At 32.3% G+C, this 23,688-nt stretch overlaps 1 protein-coding gene and 1 long non-coding RNA gene across 2 annotated transcripts; both read left to right on the forward strand.

The window, feature by feature from the left end:
• The first annotated feature begins 36 nt into the window (after nucleotides 1-36).
• LOC132713818 (thioredoxin domain-containing protein 11-like) lies at nucleotides 37-20,305 on the forward strand. The gene is made up of 11 exons (XM_060696492.1): nucleotides 37-239; nucleotides 3,293-3,512; nucleotides 4,752-4,875; nucleotides 6,882-6,994; nucleotides 9,217-9,285; nucleotides 12,090-12,221; nucleotides 13,436-14,225; nucleotides 14,642-14,796; nucleotides 15,332-15,444; nucleotides 16,663-16,743; nucleotides 17,254-20,305. The coding sequence occupies exons 1-11, from the start codon at nucleotides 88-90 to the stop codon at nucleotides 17,663-17,665; spliced, it is 2,361 nt and encodes a 786-aa protein (XP_060552475.1). The 5' UTR covers nucleotides 37-87; the 3' UTR covers nucleotides 17,666-20,305.
• Nucleotides 827-1,761, forward strand: LOC132713859 (uncharacterized). Its single transcript, XR_009623498.1, has 2 exons — nucleotides 827-1,226; nucleotides 1,520-1,761. It is a non-coding gene; the product is annotated as an uncharacterized LOC132713859 (long non-coding RNA).
• Nucleotides 20,306-23,688: the final 3,383 nt, after the last annotated feature.

Raw genomic sequence — 23,688 nt, forward strand, 5'->3', positions numbered from 1 at the left:
TCTTTCTCATTGTGAGATCGCTAATAAAATATGTTTGACAGCCGGTGCAGATCATTTCCGGTTTATATCTGACGTGTTGTCAAACCAATGGAGAGTGGGAAAGATAGACTTCAAACGTCAGATTTGAGGTCATATCAAAGGAAACGCCGACTGTTAACGTGTCTGCAAAGGCTTAGCAAATTGATGATGACTATTTCTGTTATTCTCTTCATAATAATTTATTTCCAGTCAGGAAATGGGTGAGAATTTGAATGCATTGAATTATATTTTATTTTTAAATTATTTTCATCATTTCAAAACTGAGAAACATGTACACTTTGCTTACTTGCTCAATCAAAGTGCTAATTAAAGTCTAATCAACAATATTTGTCAGCATCTGAAAGGTATGAAGCAATTGCATGTCATAATGAACTGAACAGCTGAAGTGAAGGGGTGTAGCCCTTTAATTTGCTTTGACAGCAGTAAGAAAAGAAGTCTGTAAAAAGGGTCGAACCGTTTATGCTATATTAAGGCTAGGTTTCAGCGAACATTATTTTATATGGTGCAAAAAATATCTATTGTATAATTGGCATATCAATTATTGTAGGTCTTAATGTGTGGTTTATCACACATTTTCACGTAATGTTGTACGTAATGAACAATACATCTTCATCTCTATATAAACAATTGACACATGCACTGGGCTGGCAAAATCTATTGTCCATATTGCCCAGGTTGTCTGTCCGCCTGTACGGACAAGTGAAAGTTTTCAAGAATAAACTACGTAAATATCATAGGGACAAGTAAAACAATGCTTCACATAAAAACGGAGAAGTTAGTCACAGGGTTCCCGCTGTCGCTCGCCAATGGCGCCAAATGCGACAATATATTAATTCTGGCGCATAAAATCTTTAATTGGCGAATTTAACTGGCGCCAACGTAAGATAAAAAGCATCCGACAACTAGTACACTTAAATGTCATAAGCGGCCGCGTCAATTACATAAGCGGCCCAAATGTGAAAGGTCACGCGCTGTTAGTTTGTTTATCAAACTGTATAATCGGGTACCGTATAATCAATTATGTCATCAATTATGTGACACTTCGGGAACATGTGAAGATGAAAGTGTCAATGTGTTAAATGGAACAATTTACGTCTTTCATTTACTGACATGTGTGGTCAACAGGTGTTAGTAGCGAACAGAGAAGTGAAAGATCGTCCGTGATGTTGACAAACATTGAACTTTCGGTAAGTTGACTCGTCAACTGATTAAAAATAATTACAGTTTGAATATTAAATCGGATGACAATTAAAAGAATAATTTCACCAATGATTGATCTAAAGTCACTGTACTGCAATGTTAATATTTTCATATCTGAATGTAAAGTGCTGAAGTGTCTATTCACATGCAAACCCTATTAAAATAAACAATACTTTTCATTGTTAAAAATACTTAGTATCTATTTTATTTTTTGTTCTCCTTGATTTTTAGATGAAGTCAATTTATAGTAATGTTGTTTTTTTTTATTTTGTATCTGTAGATCACCAGATTGTCGTGTAGAAGCTGGGAAAGATCTTGGCTCAGTCCAGCCTGTGAGAAGAACTGCTATACTGGCAAAATGGTGGAAAACAGGACCTCCCATGACTAACTTAACATGATGTTTTTGATTACATTTATGCCGTCATGTGTATTTATTTAAATGGAATTTGAAAACCACATAATAGTATGTCTATATTTTAGATAATAAACATGTGCAGCTGTAATAAAATGAAATATTATAAATATGTGTTTGTAATCATAATGATATATAACTGCTAGCATATCTTAGCAAAGATAGGCATGTCTCCCTTGCAGAATTATTGGCTCCAACTTTGGAGCCATTGGCTCCAACTTTTTCTGATTGGCGAATTTGGTGGCGCAAACTAATTTTGACCCAGAGGGAACCCTGAGTCAAAATCAAATTTTGCCGGCCCTGTGGCATAGTATTAAAGAGAATACAGCATGATTTCTACGTAATAAACAACAACAATCTGTTTTTATTCTTTATTCATCACTCTATATAAAACTTAAAAATAGTCCTCATAAATCCCGTCATTGAAGTTGTTGGATCCTATTCCTGAAATCTGGCTACATAACCTCAGTAGTTGAGAAGTAGTCATCTCATCATCTTTGTACTTGTCCCAGAAGTCAAATAAGGCTCCATGGATGCGGCATATCTTTTACGAAGAAGTCTTGTCAAGAGATGCTGAGAAATGGTACCTGCTTGGCACTGTCATCTTTCCACACGATAAACACCTTTATGTCATATGATTAGTGTTAAATAATCGGCGGATAAGACATGCAAACTTTCTCTTTGATCAATTATAAACAAATGATTTGTTTCTTAAACCAACAAATAAAATAAATAATGAATATAATAATATTAAAAGTAAATGAACAATTTATTTTGCAAACAAAATAATATTTTTTTTTTTCTCAAAACTAATTAATTAATCAAATTACGAAGAAATCATTATAAGTATAACATACAGACATAGGTAGTCTGCCTGTGGTTTGAAAACAAGAAAATGAATAAATTTGTACTTTTTTACACATTTTTTCATGGACTTTGAAATCTACATGTATCAATCCGATCTGACCCACACCTTATTATGATGCTTTGGTCATAGTTAACAGTAGTTTTAACTAAGCTGACTATTATTTATGTTTAGTTATTTACTTAAAATTATAGCCATTTAACAAAGACTGCCTTAGAATTAATGTGTTGGGGGCAATTTCAATTGATTTTCAGTGTTAAAATTTATTTTCTATCAGTTGTCATCGTCTCGGTGTCAACCAGAATTTTGCATTTTCAACAAAATGTCCTAATGTAGTTAATGATATGTCTTTTGCAGAATGTTGTGTACTGGTTCTTAAGCTACTTTAATTTTTAAAAAGAAGGAAGAAAAAAATGTTTGAACTGCTATACAGTATACACCCAAGTTTTGAAATGTTCCACACATTTTAGAAATCATTTTTAACAAAGGGCACAGGAACCATTAATTTTGTAATTGATTGCACATGCTGAATAAGTGCTACATAATATAGAACATGGTTGTACTAGTCAGTCTATTGAAACCCCAGGAGAATAGCAGTGACTTTGACTTTTGGATTGTCAAGCCCATCTACACCCTTAGCCAGTCTGAAGGTAAATTTCCCACTAAAATGACCCTACACCGATAGTTGGACATAATTTTCATTGCATTGACCAAAGATTAGAACAAAAACAATCCCCGTAGAATTGAAGTTAAAATATGTTAATTTGAATTTTCAGCTTTCATCAGAAGCAGATTACTCAGACAGCTAATTTGCCACAGAAATTTTTCCCATCTCATAGCCGAGTTGCAGATTACCCATTTGGAAATCTTCAACCTGTTGTCAAGCTTCTAGGTGATGAAGAGTTGATCTTTGTCATGTACTATGCACCCTGGTGTGCTCAGTCTGTTCGAGTAAGAGGAGAATTCATCAGAGCTGCGAAAGTTCTATATAGCACTGTAAGTTGCGCAGATTTTTTTTTTGTCTTTGAAATTCATGTTATTGCAAAGAAGGATTTGTTAAGAGCTTTTTTAGTCCCCTACCGGTTTACCCTCCATCTGTCTGTCTGTCAGTCTGTCCACAAAACTGGATCCCGCGATAACGCAAAAAGTACTGAAAATATTTTTATGAAACTTGATATATGGATAGATGGCAGTATGGAGATTATGCAGGTCTTTTTCTTTTCTTTCTATGTTTAAAATTCTGGTTGCTATGGCAACAAATAGTCTGAAAATATGGCAAATTTAACACATAAACTGGATCCAAAGATAACTAAAAAATTTCTGAAAATATTTTTATGAAACTTGAAATATGGGTAGATGGCAGTCTGGAGATTATGCACATCTTTTTCTTTTCTTCCTATGTTGAAAATTCTGGTTGCTATGGCAACAAATAGACTGAATTTCAAGATTTCTGATTTAAATTTTCAGCTTTTTCACTATAAGTTCTTTATTTCTTAAGGTGTTTACTTCAAACTTTAAATACAAGTTTCTGGTCATCAACCACATCATATGTGACAAGGTTTATAACTCTAGCACAGAAATTATCAGTATTACCTCCCTTGAACTTAGAATTTTTATGGAAAAAAATGTTGTCTTTTTTAAATAACTTCTTTATTTCCTAATGTATCTACTTCAAACTTCATATATATGTTTCTTATTATCACTCAACATTTTTGAGAAGGTTAAATACTCTAGCAAGTCTATTTCCAGAATTATGTCCCTCTTGAACTTAGATTTTTTTCGAGAAATTGGTATTTTTCACTCCAACTTCTTCATTCCATATAGGATTTACTTTAAAATCCCATATAATAAGACAAGGTTGTATAAACATAATTTCCTTACTAGGCAGGGAAACTTAACACATTACTGTATAGAATACTTAGAACTCAAAAGATTTAAGTTCATTCATGTCATTCATTCACTGGTAAAATTGAATGGCCAATGGCCCATCAGAATGTTGCTGGGGTTCTCCTATACCGGTAGGGGACTTAGGGATTGCTTGCAATACTATGATAATTGCTTGTTTTTACTAATTTGTTCATAATGTTCCTGCTGGTTCAGTATTAGTAATGATAAGAATCATTAGACATAATTCAAACTCATATATCAATGCATGTTTTCTTATTAAATTATACATGTAAATAGTGAAACACTATTGGAAATAAATAATGTTATGTTATTAAATTTTAATTCAAGGTGAAGTTTGTAGCTATCAATTGCTGGTATGTTGAAGGAGAATGTAGACAGAGGATGAAGTTTTATTCCTACCCTGAGCTCTTTATTTACCATACTGGTGTTACAGATGGTTACAGATTTACAGGCAGGATTTTTATATTGTTTAATGTTATTAAAGCAGCATACCTCCAGATTCATGCTAATTATCATGAAGATTATGAAATGTATTTTAAAGTAAAATATTGTGAAGTGAACAAAGAAGGTAATTTACACATTTGCAAACGGCACTTGAAATCCATGTTAATTACCAAATAGAGGTCAAAATATACATAAATACCTCTTACTGGTTAGTAACACAGTAGAATTATAGTGATTGATACTGCAAAATCAGTCATTAATCACACATAACATGTAAATAATTAATTAATATTGAATCTTTTAATTTTCTGAAGATCTTAATACATTTTTCTAAAGATTGAATTTCTGGAAATATTTGGGCTCATCTGGAGTTGTGCAGCTTTAATGTCATAGTAATGATTCCTTCAAGTTAGAATAACAAGTACTTGTACTTTTTCTGAGGATTTATTTCACTGCCTCAAAGACGTGTTGAATATTAATTAATAAGAAAATTTCATTATTATTTTGGATTGCTGATATTTTACAGTATTTTAAATTTAAAGGTTAAGTTGTTTGTGAGCATATTTTGATTATATTGTACCTGCCAGGGTTGAAGAGTATAAAAATCACCATATATACCCAAATTGAACTGTGATAACTGCATAGAAAACAGAAAACTTTACAGTACATTTTAGTTGGTAATTCAAATTGTTTCTTTTTGTAGGAATAAAAAGAAGCTGAGTACTTTGTAAGGTTTGCTGAAAGTTTTATATATTTCCTCTAAAGTCACTGAGAACAGATGGACAGATTAAAAGAGTTTATTGTTCAAAATGATAGTAAGTCTTCAACCTTTATAACATTTAATTAAACTTACAGAAATATGTTTATAAATTTAACAACTTAAGTATTTACATACATGTATGTATTTGTGCATAATTGTTCATACCGCTTACCCTCATTGGCAACATTTTCAAAAACAGTCAAAATGTGAGGGATTTTAAGGTTTCATTACAGGTCTTTTTGTGTAAAATAATACAAAGTTACTTAATCATATGCTTTGTAAAGGATAAAAGGGAAGTTCACAAACTGGGTACTATATACAAGTAATAAACTGATGAAAATGTCAATAGTACTTTATATTAAATTTTTTAGTTACTATAGACTATCCATCTATTTTCAGAATGCAGTGATTGGTTATTTTGATTTTAACTCCTCCCCTCAGCCACCAGGATCTGCCCCACAACAACAAGGCCCCGCCTTCCATCAGTTCTATCTTACAGCTTTAAGAGTGACATCTCAATGGTTTTGTTACTAATTTCTGTATGTTATCTAAGAGTTTTGAATGCATGTTGTTAGATTGGGTATATGAAAATATACTGTTTCAGTTATTATTGCATTATAAGACATTTTTTAAAGGGGAAAAATATGATATTTAAATTATTGAACTTCTAGCCTGCTAAAATTGTAAAATGGATTTGCCTAGCTTTGTAATTTAGAATGTTCATTCCAAAATTTTAAGATGCTTGAAAAACTACAAAAAACTAAGCTACAAAATAAAAATCCCGGTCAGACTTACAGATTATACTATTTGACCTTGATTTATAATGGTTGCAATTGGCTAATTGCATTCACTTCCAGAAGAGCAAAGGGTCAGGTTAAATTGATAGATAAAACCTAATTTTCTCTAATTAAATTAGTACCCGATAGCTGATGTGGGTTTGATTTTTTTTATCCACATTTGAGCTTGTTACATTTTATATGTAAAGTTTTAAAGAATATACTTGACTAGCAGGCATTAGTTGGTCCTGAAATAAACCAGGAGGAGAAACTAGAGGTTCTCATTGAATTTTTAAGCTGGGAAGTTAAAAGAAATTTACCTATACTTGATAGATGCTGACTAAATTTAGCAAAAGTTAAATTTGAAATAAGACAAAATAACTTCAGTTGAATAATAATAAGACCTGTTAATTTGATGTAATATGGAGAAGGGATATAGTCATAGGTGGAACTAACAACTTAAAATTTATTTTGTAGATGTGTATCAACCTGTAAGATTTGGAGTTGTAACTTCACTGCAACTAGCAAACAGTCTGGACATGTCATTACCAAACCAGTTCGTACTTACAAGAATTGGAAACTCTTCACTGGTATAATAATTTTTTTAAATATGTTAGTGAATTGTAAATGATAATTCAAAACATCTGTCTTAGATTTATTAATAACTTGTGAATATGATGATTTATTTATTATACCCCCACAAACGAAGTTTAGGGGGGGTATATAGGAGTCAGCTTGTCGGTCGGTCGGTTGGTCGGTCGGTCCGTCGGTCGGTCTCTCTCACATCATGGTTTCCGGACGATAACTAGAGTTTGGAATGAGGTATTGTAATCAAACTTTGGTATATAGCAACTTTATGTGGAAAACTCCGGTTGGTATTGCATTGGACCCCTGGGGTCAAGGTCAAGGTCACCGTTACTAAAAATAGAAAAATGGTTTCCGGACAATAACTAGAGTTAGGGAATGAGATATTGTTATCAAACTTGGCGATAGCAAGCTTATATGAAGACCTGGGTTGGTATTGCATTTGGGCCCTCTGGGTCAAGGTGCCAAGGTCACTGTTACTAAAAATAGAAAAATGGTTTCCGGACAATAACTTGGACCTTAGGAATGAGATACTGTAATCAAAAACTCGGTGTATAGCAAGCTTATATGAAGACCTGGTTGGTATTGCATTTGGACCCCCTGGGGTCAAGGTTCAAGGTCACCGTTACTAAAAATAGGAAAATGGTTTCCGGACAATAACTAGAGTTAGGATTGAGATATTGTTTATCAAACTTGGCATATAGCAAGCTTATATGAAGACCTGGGTTGGTATTGCATTTGAACCCCCCTGGGGTCAAGGTCAAGGTCACCGTTTAGGAAAAATAGAAAAAATGGTTTTCGGACAATAACTTGACTTAGGAATGAGATACTGTAATCAAACTCGGTGTATAGCAAGCTTATATGAAGACCTGGCGTTGGTATTGCATTTGGACCCCCTGGGGTCAAGGTCAAGGTCACCGTTACTAAAAATAGAAAAAATGGTTTTCGGACAATAACTAGAGTTAGGATTGAGATATTGTTATCAAACTTGGCATATAGCAAGCTTATATGAAGACCTGGGTTGGTATTGCATTTGAAACGCCCCTGGGTCAAGGTCAAGGTCATCGTTAGGAAAATAGAAAAATGGTTTTCGGACAATAACTAGAGTTAGGAATGAGAATATTGTAATCTAATTTTGGTGTAAAGGAAGCTTATATGAAGACCTGGGTTGGTATTGCATTTGGACCCCCTAGGGTCAAGGTCACCGTTAGAGTTGTTACTCAAAAATAGAAAAATGGTTTCCGGACAATAACTAGAAGTTAGGAATGAGATATTTGTTATCAAACTTGGTGTTTAGCAAGCTTATATGAAGACTTTGGTTGGTATTGCATTTGAACCCCCTGGGGTCAAGGTTCAGTTAAGGTCACTGTTACGAAAAATAGAAAAATGTTTTTCGGACAATAACTAGAGTTAGGAATGAGATATTACTTAATCTTATTTTGGTGTATAGGAAGCTTATATGAAGACCTGGGTTGGTATTGCATTTGGACCCCTAGGGTCAAGGTCACCGTTATAGTGTTATTTAAAATAGAAAAATGGTTTCCGGACATTAAACTAGAGTTAGGAATGAGATATTGTAATCAAACTTGGTGTATAGCAAGCTTATTTCAAGACCCCAGTTGTGATTACAATTAATTGAAATATTTCTTTGTACACAGTTGATAGTTTTTGTTCAAATTTTTCTTCAGACTACTTTTTTTTCAAAATTCAAAGTTGCTGGTGGGGGTATTAATCACCTTCAGTGATAGGTCTAGTTGATAGTGGTCAATATAGCCAAGTAAATACTGAATGACAAGATATTTGTAATTTAGAAGTGAAGTTTTATTATAAGATTAATGTTTTGATTAAATTATATTTTGTAAGAATTGTTTGAAGGTCAGTCAGCATGTTTTGGTTGGAAAGAATTAAGTGTACAAACCTGAGATATTTATGTTGAGAATTTTTGGTATAGCACACTGCCAATTATTTGGTTCAAAGTCATATACAAGATATCCTATGTGACTATGCCATTAGTGCTATTTGTCCCCAAACACTGATTAAAATTGAATGAGGAAAGTTTGCACGCTGTCTGCAGAAAAAAACATACTATTTCAGAATCCAAGAATATTATTGTTAAGAAATACCCAATGTTTGAGTAAAAACTAGTGCAAAAACAAATCGTAGTTTTAAAGATTTGTACATTAGTAGTACATGTAACACTTAGATATGAATTATATTTTATTTATAGATATATCCCGTGTTTTACAATTTAACCTCAAAGAATATGACTGCATGGATTCTGTATTACAAACAAAAGGTATGTATTTCAATTACAATTTTTAAAAAACTATTAAAATGTGTGTATGAGTAATTTTGTATTTTTATTTGTTTGGGTCGTCAGAGCAAACAAATAATGGTAGCGAAATTTCAGACTCTAATGCTGCTAATTGCAAATGCCCAAAGTAGTCCGCTTTTTTGAAGCGGTTACTTCCCTTTATATGTACACTAACGCCGAAAAATTCATGGGGAGATCACTGCCCGTAAAGATGGTCAAATGACAGGCGCAAATTAATTTTTCAAGGCAAAATAATTCCTGAGATGATCGAAGATTTCTAATATTGTTTTATTCTTTATAATATACCATGCTTATAGTTTAAGCTCCCCCATGATTATTTACATACGTGTTATATTCGTTACAAACCCTAATTTAGAATAATATTGTTTTCTTCAGACCGTAAACATATAAATTCGCCGTGGCCAAGGGGTTTGCGCGCTTGCTTAGGAAGCGAGAGGTCTGGAGTTCAAATCCCAGATAAGGCAACTCCTTTTTTTTCTAATTGTTTAAGTCAAATAAACCATTGGATTGAATATCAGTGTTGCAGTTTGTCTTATAGCCAATTTACTACAATTTAAACGCTGAAAAACATTGGTGGCACTATACAAAAACAAATTGGTTTATAATATCACAACCTGCACCTTTCTTACATTCTGAGACCCAAACAAATTCAGCGCCTTCTGTGCTTTGATTGAATTGAGGGATTATACATACATGCCATATACCCACTCACCAAGGTAGAGGTTTGGCTTAAAAAAGGCAGTGGATTCGGACCATTTGAGGGGAAATTTTTAAGCTTGCTCAATGTTCATTAACCACAAGACAAAGTTGGTATCAAACTCTGGAAATCTTTGATTCTCAGTCTATGCGAAAGACTTCAGAGTTTTACTGGACAGTAGGTCTTGTAAACTGAAAATTTTTACTGGACCAAACATGATTTTACTGGACCGAAAAAAAAACCTGATTGGTATAGCATTTTGAGTCACTTGATATTTGTGTCAGCAGTCAAAAAATTTGTGTACAAAAAGAAAATTATATTATCAACGAAGTGAAGTTATCTTTTTTCATCGCAATCAAATTGTAAACATAAATCTTGTTATACATGTATTCAATGGATTTTGCTATTTAAACTTTAATTCCATACAGACTATAATATATACATTGTACTAGCAAAATGAGAGGGTAAATTTCAGCAACAGCCTGGCATATGTATGTAAACATAATTATATATATCGGTAATTTAGTTAAGTTGACAGATTTAATAATTGTTCAATGATTTTGGCACCTTCACAGTATAGTTTAATTTTTGTCAACATCTTGGACGATCTTTCATATCCGTAATTGGCTGCTAAACACGGATTAAAGACGTAAATTGTTTCAATTAATACACTGACACTTTCAACTGTGTAAACAAGCTAATAGCGGGTGACCTTTCACATCTGGGCCGCTTATGTAATTTACGCAGCCGCTTCTTGACTTTTAATTGTACTAGTTGTCGGATATTTTTATCTTACGTTGTTACATAAAAGTTTGCATTATGAATTTATGAGAATGCATAACAGTTGACAAGCATTGCATCAGAGCTTACATTATCTAATGACAACATTTTGAATTTAGGTAAATGATCGGCCTTTGCATAATGTTGAATGTAAGGTTTTTATAAAACCTTAATTTTTTACCGGACCGTTGGGCCGTCAATACATATATTTTTATCGGACCTTCTGATTTTTTACTGGTCAGGTCCGACGGTCTTTCGGAAAGACTGGATTCTTTGAGTTACTATAAATATTAGTAAACTTGCCTGATAATTATTTTTTATCTACATACATTGCATCATTCCCTACATGAATCAACTTTAAAGACAAAACACCGGCACCTAACCAAGGGAGGTTACATTTAAAAAAAAATTGAATAGCCAATATGGATGGAGTCTTTAAGTTTAAGTGCCTCGCACTAACTTTAGTTACACTGATTTAAAAGGTTTTATCCCGAGAGAATTGTGTCAGCATTGATTGGACATAAATTCTGCCATGCATGGCTAAATTTTAGTATTTAGGTAACCAAAAAATCACGATAATTGAGATGTAGTGTTTTCTTATGAACCGGGTGTTCTTCTGGACAATGTCTTTCTTACTTTTTTAAAAATTGTATATTTGTAAATAGATAGGCCTTCTTTTTTTATTTATAAAAGTGAAAAATGTTACAAATTTTTTAAATATGAGGTATTTCTAATTACTGTTTATCTATAGGTATATTGTGTACATTCCTGATGTCATATACCATAAAATTCCTAATAAAACGTCCCCTCCCCTAATAAAGGCCCCAGGCTTTTTATATCGAAAACAATCTATTATCAGTGCGAATGATAATTAAAGCCCATTAATTTTTTCAAATCAATTCAGAACCATAGTATTTTATTTAACACAAATATTTAATATGAACTTTAAAACTTAACACTTTTTTAATTTTTATACCAACACCTTGCTAAACACTAAATGTATTACTCAGTGAGTTTTGGATTTAGGAAAACTAGTATTGTACGCATAATAGCTCCCCCTTTTTGGAAAAAGTTTAGCCCCCAGGGGGCTTTTAATGGAAAAATTTTACGGTATTTAGAATATTATGAATAAATTTATATATGAAAATAAAATTTATTTTTTGTACTACTTTTTTTAACAAATTATAAAATATGACATTGCAACCACTCTAATGTCATACTAGGTAATTAAATTTGAGTTTTCATTTAGATTGATATGAATTAAAATTGTTTATTCCTTTTTTTGTAGAATGTAGCACCTTGGCTTGTGCCTCCAGGAGTAAAAAGTTTAACTTTATCGTTACACATACAGAAGGGTCCAGCAGTGTTTGTGTTTGCCCCGACCAATCCTCTCCTCTCATTTAACCGATATCGTGATATGGTAAGCTGTTAACTAGAACTATATTTTCTTTCTTCACTCCAGATGGTGAAATGAAACAAATGAAATAAAATTTCAAGTAACCGGTAAATACTGATCTAGTTAGGTTTTATGTGTAAATCCATTATTACTGACATCTTAATTCAAGAAGAATGTTGACAAAAGCGTCCAAATATATATATCGTGTTTTTCATTTACATTATCTACTACGTTACTAACAAAGTAAGCAACATAAATAGGAGAAGATAACTCATTTAACATGGTCAGGTGTCACAACAGTGGTCTGGAAAAATTACAGTATCCAAAAGCCCGGGGTCATATACCGTCGTCATTGTGTAGGTCCCTAACCTATTTCAAGCTTAAGTTTAAATTGATAAATTGGTCATCATATTTATATGTTATAATTGATCAATTATTATTTTTAGTGCCACAAATTACAAGAAATATCAAAACAAAAGCAGTTATTTGTTTCCCTCTGTGTTTGATACGATCCCGATTCTGTGCGTTCCAGACCACAGGTCACAATTTTGTCCTTTCCAATCAAGTGGTACTAGAAAAAAACCCGGAAGAAAGAATTTGGTAGTATAATAAAAGAAGGTATTTCTGGTTGGCAGAAAAGCAAATTGTATGAACAAATTTAAACGTTTTGTTTGAAGTTCTTTACGATTTTTTTTTCCCCATCCATTTTTTAAAAGGGATTTTAAAAATAATGTAAAAAAGTATTTAATGTTATTTCTGGGGGCCCTACTTTTAAAAGGCGACCTAATGAAAATTTACTTAGTTATTATTTTTTCTTCTTCTTAAGGAGGTTTAAATGTAAACTGAATTAAAAATTGAAATGTTTCCGGACAAGATTCAGAAGTTTGGTCGCTTCACTTTGATGCCAACACATGCCTGAAATATTGCTTATGGGTAGTTATTAATTTTTGCTTAACCAGTTAAGTTTGAAAATGGCTGTTTGCATTCTAAGCATAGAAGACAAAAAAGACCGCAGGATTATATTGTGTCAACATTTGTTTATTTCACCACTGAATTATTTTTATGTCTTTTTCAGTTGGAAGATAAATCCTTATGAGAAAATTCATAATGTACATATACATGTATATATGCTTAGATGGGACATGTATTGCATGTTTTATTTTTATTGTGATTATGTATTGCATATTTTTTGTCATGTCTTTCTTTGATTGAAATAATTGAAACTTAAAATTTTTCAGATAAATATTGCCAGCTATGCATTTAGGAGTTGTGGTAATTATAGCAAATATTACCAGGATATTATACAGACTTATATACAGAGTACAATACCACAGAAACATGAAGCTACAGCTTACCATAAAAAGTGCCTTGAGAAGAAATCCAGTGTTCATCAGAGTAATTTATCTACAAGTAACAGGAAGTGTTGTGTTTCTTTAAAGACTGGTTCCCAAAAACCCAGCCTACACACTGTATGTGAATATTGTGTTCAGAAAGATATTTTGAACAGTGACACAGTCTGTGATATAGGATTTAAACCAGAGGGAATATCATTTTGGTCTCATTCGTTGGAGAACTCATGCTCTGATTTGTATCAATATTATAATATAAATGAGCACCATTCCGTGTGTTGTAAAAGAGGCATGACTGAGTTGCCTAATTTACATATCAAAAAAATGTCTGGTAAAGAGCGACGAATAACTGACACTTTTATTCAAAATGGTGAAAGCATTTTCTGTCAACAGCATTTAAATAAATTAACTTTACAAAAGACTAAATTTTTACCAACCCTAGAAGAAACTTCAAAAGTGTTAACATTGTTAAGTGATGTTCGAAATGGAAATGTAACAGGTTTAGGGTGTAGGACTAATAAAACCATAAATTTCTTTTATATAGATAGTTTATATCATTCTGTGTTTTTGAAACACTTAAATATACCAAACACACCAAAGATACCGTCTGTGATACTTGTAGATTTAAATGATGAAAATGTCTTCCTTCTCAGGGATAAATTGAATTATAGAAACCTTGGTAAGTAGTTTTACTCTAATATTCCACTTTATTGTTTTTTGTGTTGTCTTTGGGATTTCCAAATATAAGTAAATCATAGTCCAACCATTCTGTTGGGAGTTCTGTACCAGTTTAAATGTAACTTACTGCTTGTGATTTTTCAAAATTAGTTTAATTCTAGTGGACCAGTCTATTATAGTGTAAGTGTTGAAAGTGCCAGTTTTGATGATAGTCACAACTTAAAATGATAAGTAGTAAGTGAATCATGGTTGAATCAGTAAATTGGTGGGCATGTATTCTTGGTGCCACCTTTTGATAATAGCCATATGAAACAATTTGTTATTAATGTAGATCTATTTTATAACCAATATATTACTGACAGTTGTTATTAAGAATTTATTTGTATTTCTTTGACTCTGACACTATATGTTTTTTAGCCCATTTTGTGAAGAATTATACAGAAGGTGTTCTAAATCCATATAGGAAGTCAACAGAAGTAATGCCTTCAGATGAATGCAGTAAGAAAGATAGTGTGTGTATAACTGAAGTTACTGCCAGTACATTCCTGGAAGTTGTTATGGAAGAAAATAAGGTAAACATTTGCATAGTGAACTGTGATTACTTTTCAAACCACTTGCCCCTCACCACTGTGGGTTCAAATCCCGCCAGAGACGTTGGGTTCTTCCATGTGAGGAAATTATTCAGTATGCTAACGGAATACGGTGGTTTTACTCATGTGCCTGTTCATGCCTGAAATAATGCACAGAAGAGCACCTCCACCAGTAAAGGTGAAAAAATTGCAATATGACCCAAAAAAAACAAAAAACTGTTTACATGCCTTAGATGGGAAATTTTATTAACAAAATTTGCTTGGAATATATATTTACATTGTTTCATGTGTTAAAAAGGTTAACCTATTAATTTTTCTAGAATTATTAGATAAGCTGATAATTAACATACTGGTTAGTAAGTAATTGTACATGTTAAGCATTTAAGTTACCCATACATAAATAATGTATCTCTCTTGTGTAATAAAGAATTAATTATTTTGTTGTGTAATATAAATAGTATTTATTTCTTTATCCACCTGTTTAAAATTGACTGACTTTGTGTTGATCTATTTACAGGATGTGTTGTTAATGTTTTACAGTCATATATGTGGATTTTGTTCACAATTGTCAAAAGTGTTCCTTACAACTGCTCAATATTTTAAAGGTGCCAAAGATTTGGTGTTTTCCAGGTAATATATAGCAAGCTTTATATGTATCTAATATTTGTTGTCAGTCTATATATAATTTTTTTTTATGCTCCCTGAAGGGTGAGAATATTGTCACTACAATATTTGTTGTCAGTCTATATACATGTATAATTTTTTTTAATGCTCCCTTAAGGGTGAGAATATTGTCACCACTTTGTTCGTCTGTCTGTCTGCACTACCAAATAGGGATAGGGTGCCATCTAACTGTAAACAGAACAAAAGAGAACAAAAGAATTCATTCCGTAACAATTGGATAAGGGGCCATGGCCCTCTATTAAACAAAAGAAAACAATAGAAATGGCGCTTTATCCCTATTTGGTCGCACGTCGGTCCATCCTTCCACTTTTCTTGTCTGGGACATAACTCTGAAACAACAAGAGGTATCAATATGAAACTTTGTAGTTAGATAGCTCTCATTGTGTAGATGTGCAGTGCACAAGAACCATAACTCTAACCATAATTTTGGAGTTATTGACCTTTGTTCATATTTACACTTTGAACTTTGTCCAGGAGTATAATAGATATTGACAAGACACTTTGTAGATAGATAGATCTCATTTGGGTAGATGTACAGTTCACAAGAACCACAACTCTGCCTTGCCTAATTTTGGAGTTATTGCCCTTTGATCATATTTACACTTTGAACTTTGTCCATGACATACCTCTGACACTATAAGAGATATGAACAAGAAACTTTGTAGGTAAATAGAAATCATTGGGCAGATGAGCAACGCAAAGAACTGTAACTTTGTCTTGTCTAAGTTTGGAGTTATTGCACTTTGAACTTTGTCCGGGACATAACTCTGAAACTACAAGAGGTATACTTTTCTGTGTCCAAAACTTTTTCGGGGAGCATTAGCCGGTTCAACTGGTTCTTGTTATAGTATCCACGATTGAAATTTATAATCTTAAGTTATCATCTGTTCTGTTGATGTTGTTGTTCTTAGGTTTTAACACCAGCATTGCAACAGTCATATGGTGACATTCCAGCTTTGCAAGTGAAGGATTACTTGAGGTGTGCCTGAGATCTTTCTTATGTAGTACAGCTAGGATATCACCACATGACCCTTTAATATTTACTGTATCGTTGTCATTCAAAACCATATGAAAATGACTCTTGAAGAATTACAAGTTAGATGTACAATGTAGTTTTGCATTTTAAGATGTACTCTCATTTTATTTGGTTTAATATTATTACAGAATAAATGGTGATACAAATGATCTACCTTGGGAATATACAGTAGATAGATTTCCAACTTTGATCTTTTTCCCAGCATACAGGTATATATATATTTCTTACTTTATAGTTGTTTTTATCTCCGTTTGATCTTCTACTTATATCGTTATATTATATATCAGAGCTATTATTTACATAAATTCTTTGTTGTACTGTCAAATTTAAAGTTATCACATTAGCATGTACTGACTGTCTGCCACATCTTCTTTTAAATAATTATTCATTAATGATTGATTCATTGATTGTTTATTGATCATCATTTTCTGATGCATAATATTTCAAATTTACTGTTGAAGATAAGATGATGTTATTGCATAGACTCATAGCAAAAATTATATTATGTAGTATATCTATGACATATGTTTTTATAAAATTTGATATGAAATTGGTCTTGTTATTATGTTTTGATATTGAGTCAGAAAGTATACATTAGAGATGCATTATTGTGTCAGATTTCAGATTTTTAAGGTAAAAAGTTTTGTTTGTCTCTATAATCATCAACAGATGAACCATGTGTAAATTATATGTCTGACCAAATTAATTTATCATTTCAGGAAATCTGACAGTATAAAATATCCAGATGATGTGGAAAAAACTGTTCCAAATCTTGTGAAATTCCTTCTCTATCATGCAAACATTAGTCTTCAGATAGACGCAGCAGTGAACACTTGTTCAGAACAGTGTGTGAAGAAAAATATTGAACTTGTTTTAAAGAAAATCTCAGAGTTAGAGGAAAGTGTTGGACGGTTAGATAGAACAGCCAAAACTTTGTGGTCACAAAAAGTTGACAGTGAACAGGAAAGAAAATATATTAAAGTTGCATATGAAGCAATGAGAAAATCCATTGACATTAAAAACTTTAAGTTACGCAAAGCTCAAATGTTAAATCATTTCTTACAAAAGGAATTGAAGAGATTAGATAAAGATATGTTTCTAGAATTTATGGCAAAAAATGTGGGTTTGTAGTGGTGTAGGTATTTTTGGTATTTTTTCTACCTTTTATTCCTACCCTGCTATTTTGTATATACCCAACTTTTAATTTGAAATTGTCAATTGTAAATGAAAAAGTTTCTCCAACAAAGTGCTAACATTGAGCATTCAACATTATAGTCTAGTCAGAGTGGACATATATACAGGCCAGCCTGATTCTATACTGGTAGCATGGGCAAGTCAGGCTGCACGTATGTATACATAGGCAACTTGTGTAGAAAGGATAATCAGACTTTATGTGTAGGGTAGCCTGATTCTGTACTGGTAACATATGCATGTCAGACTACACAATATATACAGGCTAGCCTGATTCTATACTGGTAGCATATGCATGTCAGACTACACAATATATAGGCTAGCCTGATTCTGTACTGGTAACATATGCATGTCAGACTACACAATATATACAGGCTAGCCTGATTCTATACTGGTAGCATAGGCTAGTCATTATTACTACTGGTACCCAAAGAATTAATACAGTAAATTGTTTTAATGTTTGTGTTAGGCAATCTTTAAATGCTTAATTTATGTTTAAGGTTGTTAATGGCCAATATCATTTACTTTTACACAGTAGGAAATGGCGGAATACAATATGCATAGTCATAGTATTTTAAACTTGTCAACATTTTGTCATAAACTGTTACAAAATTGACCAGATGCATACATATGTGTAAAAGTAGGTTTGTGAAATACTTTGCTTTAATCAAATCAACACATCACATCTTTTAAAAACATTATTTCACATGACACATTGAAGTCTATATGTAAATTTTCCCCATGGAGAAATGCAGTATTGTTTAGCTCAAATGTTGTGTAGCTTGAAAGTGCCATGATTTAGCATATGTTCAATATTGCTATACTACACATTTAAGATGTTGACCATTTGTTTACCAGATTTACTACCTCAATTTTACCTGTGTATTTTGACTGTATCAGTCAACTTATATTGGCATTTCACACAAAGTCCAGTTACACTTTTTATGTATAAAAAAGGGGTAAATTTGTTGATGATGCAACATGTTGTTTTGTGTTATTATTTGATAATTTATGCAGAAAGTTTCTTTTTTTTTATAATTTTCAGTGAGTTTATGATTTTATATTTGTAATGTTAATGAAAGATTGGCGGCATTTTGTTCCTTTTACTCAAATGTTTATATTAAAACAAACAAATATAGATAATATATTTATATTTTTGTGGTGGAAGTTTTTTTGTTGTTGATTATTTATATGCAATTGTTAGTGCTAAATATCTGCAGGTTGCTAGTCTTCCATACATTGATGCAAATTGTGAGTGTTTCTATTTTTAGCTCACCTGTCACAAAGTGACAGGGTGAGCTTTTGTGATCGCTTTTCGTCCGGCGTCCGTCCGTCCGTCCGTCCGTAAACTTTTACTTTAAATGACATCTCCTCATAAACCACTGAGCCAATTTCATCCAAACTTCACAGGAATGTTCCTTTGGTGGTCACCTTTAAAAATTGTTCAAAGAATTTAATTCCATGCAGAACTCTGGTTGCCATGGCAACCCGAAAAGAAAAACTTTAAATATCTTCTTTTAAAAAACCATAAGAGCTAGAGCTTAGATATTTGGCATGAAACATCTTCTAGTGAGTGTCTACCAAGTTTGTTCAAATAAAAGCCCTGGGGTCAAAATTGGCCCCGCCCCGGGGGTCATTGATTTTCCCTATATGCATATAGTAAAAACTTAAAATATCTTCTTTTAAAGAACTTTAAAGAGCTATGGCTAAGATATTGAGCATCAAACATGTTCTAATAGGTGTCTACCAAGTTTGTTTAAATAAAAGCCCTGGGGTCAAAATTGGCCCCGCCCCAGGGGTCATTGATTTTCCCTATATGCATATAGTAAAAACTTAAAAAATCTTCTTTTAAAGAACCAAAAGAGTTAGAGCTAAGATATTTAGCATGAAACATGTTCTAATAAGTGTCTACCAAGTTTGTTCAAATAAAAGCCCTGGGGTCAAAATTGGCCCCGCCCCGGGGGGGGGTCATTGATTTTCCCTATATGCATATAGTAAAAACTTAAAAAATCTTCTTTTAAAGAACCAAAAGAGTTAGAGCTAAGATATTTAGAATGAAACATGTTCTAATAAGTGTCTACCAAGTTTGTTCAAATAAAAGCCCTGGGGTCAAAATTGGCCCCGCCCCGGGGGGGGTCATTGATTCTCCCTATATGCATATAGTAAAAACTTAAAAAATCTTCTTTTAAAGAACCCAAAGAGCTAGAGCTAAGATATTTAGCATGAAATATGTTCTAATGGTTGTCTACCAAGTTTGTTCAAATAAAAGCCCTGGGGTCAAAATTGGCCCCGCCCCGGGGGGTCATTGATTTTCCCTATATGCATATAGTAAAAACTTTAAAAATCTTCTTTTAAAGAACTCAAAGAGCTATGGCTAAGATATTGAGCATCAAACATGTTCTAATAGTTGTCTACCAAGTTTGTTCAAATAAAAGCCCTGGGGTCAAAATTGGCCCCGCCCCAGGGGGTCATTGATTTTCCCTATATGCATATAGTAAAAACTTAAAAAATCTTCTTTTAAAGAACCAAAAGAGTTAGAGCTAAGATATTTAGCATGAAACATGTTCTAATAAGTGTCAACCGAGTTTGTCTAAATAAAAGCCCTGGGGTCAAAATTGGCCCCGCCCCGGGGGGTCATTGATTTTCCCTATATGCATATAGTAAAAACTTAAAAAATCTTCTTTTAAAGAACTCAAAGAGCTATGGCTAAGATATTTAGCATCAAACATGTTCTAATAGGTGTCTACCAAGTTTGTTCAAATAAAAGACCTGGGATCAAAATTGGCACCGCCCTGGGGGTCATTGGTTTTCCTTATATGTGTATAGCAAAAACTTAAAAAATCTTCTTTGAAAAAACCCAAATAGCTAGAGTTTAGATATTAAGCATGAAACATCTTTTAGTGAGTGTCTACAAAGTTTGTTCAAATAAAAGACCTGGGGTCAAAATTGGCCCCGCCCCGGGGGTCATTGATTTTCTTTATATGTGTATATAGCAAAAACTTAAAATCTTCTTTGAAAAAACCCAAATAGCTAGAGTTTAGATATTAAGCATGAAACATCTTCTAGTAAGTGTCTAGAAAGTTTGTTCAAATAAAAGCCCTGGCCCGGCCCCAGGGGTGTCATTGTTTTTAACTATATGTGTATAGTAAAAACTTTAAAAAAATATTCTTTTAAAAAGCCCAATGAGCTAGAGCTTAGATGTTTAGCATGAAACATCTTCTTATTGTCTACCAAGTTTGTACAAATAAAAGCCCTTGGGTTAAATTGGCCCTGCAACGTTGTGGGGGGGGGGGGTTTGGGGGGCCTATATACAGGTGAGCGACCTCAGGGCCATCATGGCCCTCTTGTAAACATATTTGGTGTTTTTCTGTTAATTCACGGTATGTGAGTTAACATGAATTTAATCGAACAATAAATGTATTCATTGTGCAGACATGCTGTTTTGATGTCTTATCTCATTTTTCTATTGAAATATTTTCACTTATCTTAATTTATCTTATTTATCATTTTAGATTTATCTCACAAAATAGCCTTGTCAGATTGACGTTTCATATTGAATGGTTTAGACTGTTATCATAAAATTATTTTTTAGATATGACTATAAAGAAAATGTATTTTGATGGCCTACATTGTATCTACCATTCACAATATAAGCTTATACCAAAACCAAAAAAAAAAAAAAAAAACTGACAATTTTTTTTCTTGAAAAATGTCTTGATAATAAGATATTAATTAAAGAAATAGATGACAGATTTTCTTGACATATGAACATACTGAATATTGCGTTTTACATTTCTGAAAGAGTGAGACTAAAAAATGATTGGAGCACCACACTAAATGCCGTATTCCGGTATATGGTATATACAGGACAAGGCGCTTTGAATGATAAAATGCTAAATTCTTGCCTTTGCACCCAACGGAATGAACTTTAAAAGGTCTTATTCTGTAATGAGTTAAATCCTATCTAAAATGATGTTTATTGTAAACATGTATTGTTTAGCTCAAATGTTGTGTTACATGAACCTTGAATGAGCCATGATTTCAGCATATGTTCAATATCGCTATACACATATGTTAATTATGTTTTTAATAAATACACACATATAGATACATAGGATGTTATTAACATTCCTTATATGATTAGATAAATGTCCCGTTATTTTTATATACATTACAGTTGTTGTCTCATATATATGATTAAATCCAATATTGACTTTCTTACCATATACTCATTTATTACTTATTGATACTACTATTGTAAATATAATCAATAGTAGGACTTGATCACATTGTATTGTTTTTTCTTTGAATTTTACTTATGAATCATGAAGTTTGATGATTTACAAAAGTATATTTCATTGTGACAAAAACATAGTGATTATATTGATAAGTTACTTAAGGCACAGTGCTCGTTCTTAAGCATGCATTCACTTTTTTCCCACTTGTTACATTTTTTAAATGATTATGTATAATATGATAAAAACTCTGTTTATATAGGTATTATGCAGTGATTTTGTTTTAATGGAACTAAATATACTCTTTTTTTTTTGCCTTAACCATACAAAGTTTTCACCTTATTTAGTAGTAGTTTTTTCATACCTAAAGGATATTCATCTAACTTTAGCATGTTCATTGAAAATAACTATCATTGTATAAAAAACTGTCCACAAAACCTAACAGTCACGAGACTTTTTTAGTCATCCAACTTATTTAAAAAGATGTAAACCTATGCAATATTTTGTGGATGTGATTGAAAACCAAAATTTAGTTTGCATGATATAGCACAGAAATGATATAAGTTTTACAAATCTATGCAGCATTTACACACCTGTGTTTAAACAGCTTAATTTGGGATATAAAATTGGATATTTGTTTCCTTGTGTTGTGTTTGTATTTTGTGAACAAGCATTGTTCACTTCGTTGTTTGTGCATTTTGAAATGTTTGTTGTGCAATCTGAAATTGGTAGCTCTTAAAGGGTTGGTTGATTATGATAAAAATTGCTATGCTAGTTATTGATGACTTTGTCATGTACATTCTGGTACATTGTACTCAACCACCATTGCTTGAATATATTATTTTGTTTCTCTTTAAAAATATCCAAAACTTATAATTATTTCCATTATGCCATTTCTAAATGGTTGAAACCCAACTTAAAATTACACCTTCATTATCAGTATGTTGTTACGGAACATTTTATTTTGTTTTCATACAATATTCATGTGTGTTAAGAATCATTTTATGTTACAACTCTTTTAAGAATCAGCATATTCTATATACAGCATATTTGTTACAAAATAAGCATCCTTATGTGATACTAAATTCCTTTAATTTTTAGTAATGTCCAAAACATTGATTATACACCTACAGTTCTAGTAGCGGAACTGTTATAATGTGATGAAATATGTACTGTATTTTCAACTATATTATATAAGGGATGTTTTACTTTACCTTTAATATTTATGTTAAAGAATTATTAAACACATGGTGCAGGTTATATTTTCATATGCCCAGAATCTTAACCAATCTACTGAGTTGTTATTTCTTTTTAATGCAAAATATGGAAGCCTACGTAATTTATTGTCTAGTTCAAGAAAACCTGCATTTTTATTTACAAGTACTTTACATTGTTTGTATTTTGCTACATTGGTCAAACATATTGAATGTTTCTGTATAGTTTATCCCAAATATACATTGCTGTAAGCGGGAGGCGGTTGTTTGTGTGAATGGATCTGAAATAAGTGTAATCCATGGTGGCCAAATAATCCTTAATCCATTTGTGTAACCAAAAGACTTTACTGAGTAGAAATGTGAAACAAGAAAACGAAAAATAGGTTTAGATCAGACATTTGTGTTGTAACACGATCAAGGATTGACTGATAAAAGAAGGGGAAATTATTATTCAGCTTGGCACAAGATCGATGTTCTTAAAACTGACAGTGACTATTTGTATATTTCAGTTAGT

Source organism: Ruditapes philippinarum, unplaced genomic scaffold, assembly GCF_026571515.1.
Source record: "Ruditapes philippinarum isolate M1 unplaced genomic scaffold, ASM2657151v2 ctg587_1_1_1_1, whole genome shotgun sequence".
In the NCBI taxonomy this organism is placed as follows: domain Eukaryota; kingdom Metazoa; phylum Mollusca; class Bivalvia; order Venerida; family Veneridae; genus Ruditapes; species Ruditapes philippinarum.